General features: G+C 38.6%; 1 protein-coding gene across 1 annotated transcript in view; it reads right to left on the bottom strand.

The window, feature by feature from the left end:
- The window catches only part of FAM135B (family with sequence similarity 135, member B), a gene marked incomplete at its 5' end in the record, with an annotated part of 34447 nt that extends 23008 nt beyond the window's left edge, over positions 1–11439 (bottom strand). The window contains 3 exons of the mRNA XM_008937362.1: positions 568–617; positions 3214–3367; positions 11311–11439. Coding sequence (XP_008935610.1) covers positions 568–617; positions 3214–3367; positions 11311–11439 — 333 coding nt within the window. The remainder of the gene's footprint in view (positions 1–567; positions 618–3213; positions 3368–11310) is intronic.
- Between the last annotated feature and the right edge of the window lie 808 nt (positions 11440–12247).

Here is a 12247-nt window from a genome sequence, read left to right as displayed (position 1 = left end):
AATAAACAGAGCAAATAAAATCTATTGAATCTCTGATTATAAAGCATTTTCCCCAGTGATCAGTTGACATTTACATTTCTTCCTGGCACCCTTGATGTCTGTGTCCTACTTGAAATAAACATGGCAGAAGCAAGTTCAGGACAGGAGTTCAGTCACTTCTGTTCAATATCACTTTTTTCCTCCCATGAGCCTCCCTACACCTTTAGGAATTTTTATTTGAAGAGATATAGTTGTACAACATGCCAGAGCATCTTTTCTCCTGTCAGCATAAAAGCTGTAATTCCAACCTACCCACAATATTTTTTTTCTTCATATTCTGATACTCAGGGCTAGACTCACCAAAGGATATTAAAGCAATTCAGCTGGTGACTTGTTCAAAGTGACAGAAATATCTTCTAAGTGACTAATCAAAGTCATGTGAAATAGTTGTGGAAGAGAAACATTCACCAAACTTTCTGATGGCACCAAATTCCCTTTGTCACTACTCTGATATGTGACTGGGCTGTCTCAGAGCACTTGAAAAATGGATTTGAAAAACACACGGGCAGATTCTGCTGAAGAAAATACCTGCAGCTCCGTACAAAGCTGAGATAACGTCTCTTCCACAGGTAGCTCCTCTAGGGAAAAAACACAAAGATCAGGTTTGAGAACAGTAGATGTGAAAGGTTAATGCTCTGCTGGTTACTCATGTGAGAAATAGGTCTGTTGATATTCCTCCCCGATACACATATTTCTGTTTGGATGGGGGTGCTCCACAACCCATCTTGTACTGGTGCAGGTACCACTGCTGCCCATGTAACCTGGACCACTAAACCTGCAGAAGACAATAAAATTTGTCTTTTTGCTATCTACCCTCTCTTTTCCTAGAAGTTTGCTTATTAGCCTTTAGTATTTATGGCCAACTGCAGAACTCACCATTGCAAAATCTGAGCAAATGTGCAAGAAACAGTTCTCCCTGTTGTGCTACAGAGGACTGTGTGATACCAGATGTCTGACTAGTAAGAGACTGAGCATCTCTGTACAGCCTTGTGGAGTGTGAAGTAGCTCTCCACTCCTACAGCAAGCACCAGTGCTTTGATGCGGTCCTGAGAGACTCCAGCAGAGACACTCCACTTGAAATGCACCACAGACTGTAAGGCAGTGGGGGATATAAATCAACTCTCCAACTCTGGCAGCTTGATTTTGCAATGCGGAACTTTCTAATAGTATCCATAAAGAAACAAAGCAGAGCAACCAACAGGCCAATTCCCAAATGACTCGTCCTAAATAGTACTAAGGAATAAGAAAGGACAGATTGTGATGGGTGGTGCCTTGAAAAGACTCATACTCAGCTGGTAAAATCTGGGAAACAATCATTCCCACTTTTAATGTCCAAACTAGGCTATCTTTTTCAATATACCATTCAGGGAGCTAGAAAAAAGAGAGGATTAAGAGTCTGCAGAGATTTATAGTCTTGAATTTATCTCAACTATCTTTAGAAACTTATGATGAGGTTAGTCTGACCAATATAGATGTTTGTAGCTGAAGGAATCATTTACATTCTCCCCCTGGTCAGTGGAGAAAAGTGAGCAAGTTCATGCCAACCCAAGGCAGAAAGCACTACCTGTTAAATAACATTTTATTGTCCTAAATGGGCCTGATTCTCCACACTGATTGTAAAGAGACAGTTACAAAAATTTGCTTCATATTCATCACACTGGGTGAATCTTACACCCCATGTTTAACTGAATTTTGCAGCAGGCATCAGAAATTAACCTTAAAACCGACTCACTAGATTTTCAGACCGTGAATAAAACGATGCAGATTGCACTCTGCTCAGGAGGCTAAAAAGCATATTTGCATGTAGCAAACCTGCATGCGTTACAAGTACATTTCCAAATGAAGTGCCTGCTTTAGTACCAGTAGTCATTTGAAAACCAAGCTAATTGTATTTAGAAAGCCAAAACGTGTTCTTGGGTAGTTCTCAAGTTGTGGTGAACCACCCATGCAGAACTCTGCTATCTTTCCATCTATAAGCCTGTCCAGGTGAGACACAAATCAACTGTTACACGTGCCTGAAAACCAAGATGCCTGAAACACGAGTTTTGTGGCATGTTGGATTCTTTCTGTGGGCTCATCAGTTGCAAATAAAGATGCTGTTTTGTTTTGGTTGGATTTTAACTTGTAGCTGGATTAAATAGCACAGTATGAGCTCTTCCCACTCTGAGTTTTAGGCTCATTGAAAGGTAAATATGCGTTGAGGTACAAGACATGAAGTGGAAAATAAGAGCTATCAAGCCAAAAAGTCAGTAAAGCATAATGTATTATGTTTGATAGTTCTTGTATACAAGCACAATATGGTGAAACTGGAAGATGTTTTTTGCTCTGTTTTTAAATCTGCTGACCAATGCAATTGACTCATAATAAGCTCTGCAGTAACAAACTGATAACTTCAAAACCTGTATACAGAGACACAGACACAAAATCACAGATGTGAAATAATGAGCCACATTCCTTGAATTCAAGGAAACACGTGGGAGAGCAGGAATTAGTCAGGGATGTGCCTCATTTTCCCAGGAGCTCATGCTATGATTCCAAACATGACTAAACACAAATTACAGAGCTCCAGCCCACAGATCCAGACAGACAGCACTTGTATATTGGACCCAGCAAGCCTGAGCAGACAAAAAAAGCTTCTGCCAAACCCAGAAAATCCATTAAATGATTGAATTAGAAAGAAAAGCAGAAAGGATTTAAAGAGCAAGTTGCAACTATGTATTTGGCAGGGAAGAAATGCATTGCAAATTGTCAATGAGGGAGTATGGTTCAAAACCACTAATATCACCCTTCAGATTTTTCATTACAGTTTTAAAAAAATGTTTGCTCAAGAAAAAAAAAAAAATATACTAGAGTCTTCCCCAGACCTCACAGCAATTCAGAAGTTCAAGTCTTTGGAGAGTAAATGAGGCCAAAAATCATTGAAAGGTAAGTATTTTGATGAATTATCAAGACATTTTACCCCTCTACACATCATACCACACACTAAAAAAGGATTGGTGTAAGCCGGAGCAAAGCAGTTATCTTTAACAGTGTGCCAAAATAAACAGTAATCAGAAAGCCAGGACAAGAATTCTCTAAAATCTCTAAATAGCCTAAGATTTTTTTGTACTAAAATGTGAACTGAAAATGCAGCACTGTAAAATATTCAGTGATTTTAAATGTCTGTTCACTTACCCAGCTTCAGCTGTGGTAAATCAGGAATCTCCTTCATTATGAGGGCATAGTGCATGTGAAGTCCTCTTTGAGCATTCAAGAGCAGAAGACAGAGGTCCCTATGCCATTTGTATGCATGCTGCATGCAGTTTTCAGATGGGACATAAAAGCTGCCCTGTGTAACAGAAAATAAGATACAGAGATATAAATTCATAGTCTTCATTTATCCTACAGGTTTACACAAAAATCCAGCCTTTCTTTTCTAATCAAGCAGGTGGCACCAAAGAGAGATTTTAACTAACCCTACCTCTCCTGGACACCTAACTGGTTACATGTGTAGTCAGAACAGTATTTTAGCCCACATGTACATTTTACCCAAACCGCACCACAACTACTAGGCCCTAGTAATGCTGTCATAAGTAAAAAGGTCAGTTCAACAGAGAAGTCCACCTCTGTCCTTCACACATGTCCCATAGTGGAGCCAATGCCTTCCCATAATGTAGACAGAGCTGTGCAAAACATACCCTCTCTATAATAGGAAGAGGGATGAAAAGGACTATAGAGATGGTATCATTCACTTTCCTTTTTCCTCATATCCGCTTATCCCCTTCTGCAAAGGCTGAAGCCTGATGGTGTTGTGGTATTCTTTGTTATACATATTATTCAAAAAATGCAGGTAACATTGCTACCCTATCAACAAATATCAGCCAGTCTACTCCAGGATCAATGTCTGGATTGGTGTATCCCTTGTGGGAAAAGATATAATTGGACTGATCGCAGCATGTTTATTACAAAAATATTCCAAACAACACATTTACACTTACAACATAAGCTCAGTTTGCATTAGGGCACCATAAATCAAAAGCTTTCACTTGTGTCAAAAAAACACTGCTTGTATAAATTACTTGTGTTTGAAATTTGCACTGCTCAGATTTAAAATAAAAGTGTTTATTAAACTGTGAGTTTGTGCCTAGGATGTCACAGATTGTTGCAAGGAGTAGTATGACAACTATCAGTATCAGCTCATCTTTCTGAGGTCTCTGTACGCATTTTACAACTTCTGTCCAACTATACAGTAGAAAGGTGTGTGAGCACTTGCAATCACTGCTTACGTCTGGTTGTTGTTCCCCCAAGCAATAGTAAGTTATCTATATTGCAGGAGAAGAAAGGGTTCTGAAAACAGAGAGGTGAGGAAGCCACCAAGGTTCTCTGTCCTTGAGCGCTGTGAAACGTCAGGTAAATTGAGAACACATCTAGATCTGCTTTTTTTACAGCATATTGGGTGCACAAAGGTGCACAATAGGACTCTCACGGTTGCATGGCTATAGGGAAACATCAACAATCTGCATCTTAGTCCACTGCTTATCATTGATGGGGTAATAATGCAATTCCTACATCCCAACTAGGTACCTTTGTGGACACTGACAGTCCCATTAGCTATGCAATTCCAGGAGCAACAGTGGACTCACCAACCACACACAAGTGCATCGCCTATGATTTTTTCCCTTCAGTTTTCCTAAAGCCTGAATTTCATGGGATGTTTCCCTCAGCCTTCTCATGCCAACCACACACAAGTGCATCGCCTATGATTTTTTCCCTTCAGTTTTCCTAAAGCCTGAATTTCATGCCTCTTAGCTCAGGCTGGGATGTTTCCCTCAGCTTTCTCATGCAAATCTCCAGGACTTTAACCAGCATTCTGTGGTAGATACAGAGGGCATTGCTCATCTTGACCCACAGGAGAAATGACTGATGATAATTGACGGAGTTGGTTGTTCTGAGAAGGTTTCAAAATCTCCAGCCTCAGCATGAATCTATTTTACTCTCGACATGGAATATAAAAAAGGGAGCATAAAGAAATGCTGCTGGGAACAATAGAAAATTGCAAGTGGAATGACACACAATGTCATGAAAAAAAGTCCTCTTTTATAATCTATTGCCAAGTCTTTTAAGCAAAAATTACTCTGGCATTTAAATGCTACACTGACAAGCAGAAAGAAAAGTGTGAGATAATTTCATAGTTCATATCGATACTGTAACAGTACTTTTCAAGACTGAACTTCAATAGGTCTATTTTCAGCCTTTCTTGGCATAGATTGTTTAAAACTAAAAATAAATAGTAATAGGAAAATTTGACTGCATGTGGTTTCAAAACTCTGATTTTAAAATGTTGAAAATCTTTATCAATTAGGTCTGTTTTAAATTCTTTAGTGTTTACCCACTTTTATAGTGCTTTTCAAATTTCATCTCAGCTGAACTAATAAAAATTCTTAGAAACTAGTTAAACTTGCTCTGACATAGGGTTTAGGAGACTATACTTCAAAAATATTTCCATAGTGTCAGAACACAGAATGAAAGAAGAACCATTCCAGAAAAAAATAAAACCACGTCATTGAGTGTTTTATGTTAGCAGCATAACTTGGTCATTATTGTAGAAATTTAGATTAAGTTTTGCTGGAAGTGACCTCTGGAGATCATCTGATCCAACTGCTTACTTAAAACAGGCCTACTGAAATCAAGTTGCTCAGTGTTGTCTCCTGTTGGGTCTTGAACATCTCTGAACAGGTAAATTCCACCATCTGTCTAGGCAATGTGTTCTAGCATCTTACCATGGTCATGGCAATGTTTTTTTTCCTTTGTATCAAGTCAGAAATTTTGAGGTTTCAACTTCCAGCATTGTCTCTCTGTTGTTGGCTTGAAATATATTGGGTTTTGTTGAGAAGAACCTCAGTTTTACTTTCTCTTTTGTAGACATGAGAATGAGAAGAATTTACCTGCTTTTTTAATTCTTTCAACCATTTCTCTCAATGAAACCTACAGATTTACTCAGGATTTCAGGAAATAAATTAGATTTGTAAAAACAAATTAAGAAGGTCAGATAATTTCTGAAGATCCTTTAATCCCCAAATCAATTAGTGTCAGAGACACTGCCATACACAAGCAGCAGGCACCTGGAGTCATTGCCCTACTCATCTGTTACCTGAAGTTTTTAAACATCAACCTGAATTTATTTCCTCTAAAGAAAAACAGCTAATTCTAGGATTGATGTCATTGAGGGCTTTTTTCTATGCATGAATTGCAAGTGTGTAGGTATGGGGGACTAGGTTGTTTCTTTACCAGCAGAGACAAGTCTCCTCCTAATCAATCATTTCAGAGCTCTGGTCCTCTGGAATCAAGAGAGATTGCAAAGCATTTGCCACCATTCTAGCCATACAGTTCAGTCTGGATCTTCATTTTGGAAGAGGATATTCTTTAGGATGGAAGAAGTGTGGCTACTAAAGTGCAGTTCTCCAAAGTACTGTTTGTTTTCCATATAAGTAGGATCATACTGAGTCCACACAAGCTATTCCTCCTGCTCCCTACTTAAGGGAGTGGCATTTTCTTATATGAAGCACTAAGTGACTAAAAAGTAACTTGGTGTATTTCTCCCAGAAAAAAGTTCAGGTTTTACACCTTCCACTTGAAGAGAAAACGTACAAGGAGAAAGACTGTCAAATGCCTTCATTAAAAGAAGACAATAAAATTCTGGCCTCTGAGAGGACTCACACATGCAAATTTAGAAACCTATTTCTGAGCTACCAACTCTGTTGGGAGATGGAGAACTGCTTAAAAAACCACACTCCATTGCTGGGGAATAATTGTTTTCATCATAAACCTAACATCTAAAATCAAGGAAATGAACTGTGGCCAATTCTTTCCATTAATTATGAAGAAAGTAGAGGAGAACTGGCTACGTGTTCTATACTGTAGACACAGAATCAGGAGCACCGAGTACAACCACAACAGACAAGTCAAATTTCCTCAAGCATTGTTGTTTCTTGAAAAAAAAACAAACAAAAACCAAACAACTTTCTTTAAATTACTTTAAGATATGGATGATATATATGTGTTCATAGTGAGCTGTAAAGATTGCACCCAGATCTCCTTTCTCTGCCCGCCCAGGTCTCTGGGAGGAATGTCTGAGTCAAAGAAAGGTGCTGTGCTTTGAGAATACCATTGCATGGGAGGAGCATCACTGCACAGTCACAATCCAAGGCAATGCCAAACAGGCACAGTCCAGGCACATGTGCCACGCACGAGAGGCCATATCATTAAGCTGAAGTATTTTTATGAAACTCCATTAAATGGTAACTGACTCTGAGACACTGTTGTTTAATGGGAACATCCATCCTAATTCAAAAAATCTTGTTAAGGTGGAAAGTGTGATAGAAAAGACACCAAGCTCTAAATTCCTCGTCCTTCAATGACTTAAAGCCATCACTGCTCTCACAGGACCGTTTCTCCTGAAAAGTGTCACACGCATACAGGATGCAGAGCAGGACGTAACAATGATTATTAAACCCACCTCAGGGACAGTTTAAGCTAATGTCAACTAAGGTCTGTGCATCCTCATCTGCAGGGACCCCAGCAGGCCAAGCATCTGTCAGATGATGCCGTTATAAACTGCTGCAGCTAAATCAGCTTATCCGTCACTGTTCAGTAAGCTGAGAAATGTCAAGGAACTTCTTCCTTTGGGATGGCCTGGGGACTGCAAACCTTCCACGTTCACTATTTTAATTGCATCTCCTCTGTGCATTTATTTAGGGGGTCCCCTGTTTCCTAGGTTATAGCCTGAAACAGGAATTCAGACTGTAGTACTAAGAAATCTAGTTCAGTAACAAATATAGCCCATGTTATTCCAAGGAAAAACACTGCCATAAAACTAGCAGTCAGGAAAAGTAGCAGTTAGGAAAACAATGTGTCTAAGTGTCAGGTGAGCCCCTAAGTGTCCAGATTACATGAGAAAGGATGTATCACAAGGTACGTTTACAGGGTGCCATGAAGGATCATGCACATGTAGCCTTAATTTCTCCATTTCTTCATTCACTGAGAAGTGATGACAAAGAAAAACCTACTCAAATCCCAGATACAAAACACTATCTAAGATTTTGGAACTGGAAGGCTCCAGTTTGATTGGATTGTGTTCTGAAAAGCTAGATCCCAACACTGGACCACCATTGTTCCTTGTCCATCTGTCCTCTAAAATGTTCTTCTAGATTTATTCAGACAAGTAAAATAGCCTACAAAATCAACAACCCCAAACAAACTAAACATTCTTGACAACATCCCTGCTGAATATATTTAAGTAACGTAAGTCCTTTAAATAAATAGGTTTCCTGTGTAATGCTCTTTTCACTCAACAGATTTCTCCTAGAATCAGAGTGTATTATGTTATAAATGTACTTTTCCTTTATAACAAGAGGAAGAAAAATTACTTGAGAAAAGACAACACTGTAATTAAATAAGGTTCATGCCAGTCATTATTCAAATGCAGAGAACAATTTGTGAATACCCACTTCCAGTGTATTAAATTCATCTAATATCAATTGGATTTTATGCTTTGTAATATACAGTGAGTTGCTTGTATTGTTTTGAATTAAAATAACTCCACAAGCTGTGTTAACCCTGTGCAATGTTCAACAACAGCACAGACAGTTGCTAAAGTGGACCCTTTACATTTAATCCAATTCAAAAAAGCATTTCACAATTCAGATTCAAATTCAAATTGCTTGTCATAAATTTTAAGATACTACAAAACCATTCCAGAGTAACTAGAGAAGTTTCACAGTCTTCAGCAGCTTTCAGTAGTGGACAGAACTAGTCTACCTTGCCTACTTCTGGCAAAGACCTAGAGAACTGCTTGAAATAGAGGAATAAACCTCAGCATCCCAAGATGAATGCACTTTCTGAAAGCACAGAGTCTGCCCATTTGTCTTCATGCCCATATTGGTCACCTAATGCATAAATTTGATTCTAGCTTCAAACTCATTAACCAAGGAGATTCTTCATCTCTACTTCAGAGACTGTTTTCTAAGATAGGAGATTTCCTGTTATTTCATGGTTGGAAATGAAAGTAGCTATGGTTTAGTCTCATACGTTAGTGTTTACATCTCATTAGCTTTTTTAAAAAAAAAAAGAAAAAGGATCAAAAGAGAACAATTTCTGATAATTAGGGATATGACTGAAGCATACAAGCAGAGGAGTACTCTTTCATGTGAGTAGGAACATGAATGACTAGGAGAGATATTTGTATTTTATACTTGAAAAAATAGCAAATCAGGACGAGAATCAGGAGTTATATCATGCAATTTATATTATGCCAGTTACACTTGTTAATTATTTCACACTTTTATCTGCAAGGTGTTTGTTAAAAAAAAAAAAATAAAATCCAAACAAACAAATAATCCTGTATTTATCTGGAACTTTGCATCAAGTAACACTTGAATGAGAATCCAATCTCCTCAAGATGACAGTTAGTTGCTGGCCAGAAGAAGATGCAAGTCTCCTTTGAAAGGGTCCTTACAGGGATCTTCAGCTGGATCAAGTGAGAATTCTCCAGCTGTTCTGCCAAATCCCTACATCAGCTGGGCTGTGGTCCTGTGTGACCACTCCAGTACATGCCTCATCCATTGTTATCTAATACCTTCAACTATATATATAAAATATCTCATTAATTCTCAACTATTTATGAAGTCCTGTTCTAGGATGATCTATGCAGGAACGCTTCCTATTGACCAGGAACACTTCCTACTGACCAGAAACATCAGAAACCTGCATCAAAACCTCCCATCAGAATCTCTGGGACAGCCAGATTGACCACCCAGGATGATTGTCACTATACCAAAGCACACAAGTTGTGCTGGTCAGCTTTTCTAGGAGCTTCTTAGAGGAAGCTCTGGGTCTGATGAAAATTGCCACCCTGAAAGATTCTACAGCAATGATTTAATGCTGCTTCTAATTGTTGCCACCTTCTCTCAGGTTGATCCATTGTCTCATCAGTGCCCTGAGTGTCCTTACAGTCACAGCCCTGACACCCTGTGATTCCAAAACTATACAATGAACTTGAACTGTATATTTATTACACACATCACTTAAATTCACAGCTTTTGCCACTGATGATAAAATACTTCATTTTACAGAAGCTGACAAATGCTTTCAGGAACTCAATTTCCATAAGATTCATATTACTAATATTGCAGTTAAGACATAGAACCCAAATGAAAAAAGAAGGTTTGCTGTATCCAGCCCTCCACAGAGACAGACAGCAAACACAGATTTACTAAATGGCTATATTTATTTCAGGATTTTATTTCTCCTTACCTTTTTCTCTCTCCCTCATTTAACCTTTTTTTTTTCAAATTATTGTTTCATGCTGAGAAACAAATAGTAGACTCACAGATGTTCCCTTTTCACATGAAGGGACACATATGACTAAGCATTTTGAGGGAAACATAATATATTAACCAAATCAGTGTTGTGAATGTAAAATCTAAAATGTACAGCTTGAGCAGACAGCACCAGCAGTGGGGGAAAGGCAAGTTCTTACCCCATTTCCTGAAACTGTATGTCAGAAGTTATTTTTGTCATAAAGTGGTTATTATGCAAATATGCTACGTGAATTCTGAGAAGACCAAAGAACCAAAGAATTTCTTCTGAGCCCCAAAGTAGTTCCCGTGGCAGAAATTACATGAAGTCCAAAGGGAAAAAAAAGAACCCTGCTGATTTTGAATGAAGCATCTGGTCTGAGAATGTTACATGAGGAAAAAAAAAAAACAGAAAAATCCTGCATTTGGGTCCACTAAGAATATTTTCATGAATATGGATGGTATATATAGAAACCCTACCCAAAAACAAACAACAAAAAAACAAACAAAACCCCAAAAACCCTCTGCCTCACTACTTCCGTCATCAATAGAAAATTAATTCTAGATCCCTGTGCCAGACTGCAAAATCATTGACAAAGCTGAAACCATACCATAGTTCAAAGATAGGAAAGTCCACAGTGGCCAACTTGAGGATGCCATTCTGGGGTGACACACTGCTGCTTAGCCTGCTTTCCTTAGAACACACTGCATATTCAACCATGGTGTCTGTGTCTGTGCCACTCTGACAGTGGTCCAACAATTTCTCGAAGTGGTGAGAGAATTTAACCTTCTTTGAGAGAGAGGAAAAAAAAGTCCCCAAATACTGAATGCCTAAAGTGTAGTGAAAATGGGCAGCCAAGAGAGAAAAAGGACTTTAAATACTTGTCTAATAGGCACTGTACACAAAATTTGATCCTACCTGGTGGGAAAACAATACCTGTCTCTGTTCTCCATCTGTCAGCACCAGCTCTCTGAATATAGAACTTTCTTGAGAAACAGGTGACAAGCACATAAGTGAGCTTCCATAAACCTCATTCCTCATATCCACTGAGAGGAAGACAACATGCTTATGGGAGAAACAGTTACAGAAAATTCAGAAAATTAAGAAACTTCCATCAAAGAAAGTGAAACAGAACCAAAATGTAAGATAAACAGGTTTATTTGTCTATGATACACTTGAAGGTGTGTATTCTATGAACTTCATAAATTGCCTTGCTTGTATTGATTTACTAGTCTGCTACATGATATGATGGTTCATTACCCAAACGTCCTGGCTTGGGTTTGAGAACTAATTCTGCTCAGTGATTTTACTTCTCACCTAAGTCTCTTCTAACTAATTGCATTTTCTGAAGTTAATGGCATATTTTTGCAGAAAGTGTCTGCTTCTAGCAGTGATGATGCTTCATCTTTACAGTTACTACCAAGGATTGGTGTGCAGAAAGGTTCTTGCTTACACTTGCTCCTACGGAGTCCAAGGTCACTACTAAATCTTGAGCCACTAAATCTTGAGCACCATTTTGGGGAGCAGAAAGAAGATGGGACAGGTGACCCTAAACTGACCAGCAAGTTATTCCATCCCACATATGTCATATTTAGTATAAAGCTGAGGAATCACAAGAGTCATGCTCTCTCCTTCACTGGCCAGTGTACAAGGAGGGCTCTGTTCTGCCTTCGATCCTTATCCATGTGTTCCTGAATCCAGTTCCCATCTGCCACTGGGTCCAGTCTGGGACTTGATTAGTCCCTATCCCCAGCATCAGCAGTGATGGTGATGTAATTGCCCTCAGGCGGTTGGTTTGAGATTGGTTTTATATATATTTGTATATAATCCATATTATTATTTTTATTTTAATTTTCATTAAAGCAATTTTAGT

This window comes from Merops nubicus, unplaced genomic scaffold, assembly GCF_000691845.1.
Source record: "Merops nubicus isolate BGI_N331 unplaced genomic scaffold, ASM69184v1 scaffold4133, whole genome shotgun sequence".
Classification (NCBI taxonomy): domain Eukaryota; kingdom Metazoa; phylum Chordata; class Aves; order Coraciiformes; family Meropidae; genus Merops; species Merops nubicus.
The sequence above is the reverse complement of the archived record's forward strand: the minus strand, read 5'-3'. Positions and strand labels throughout refer to the sequence as shown.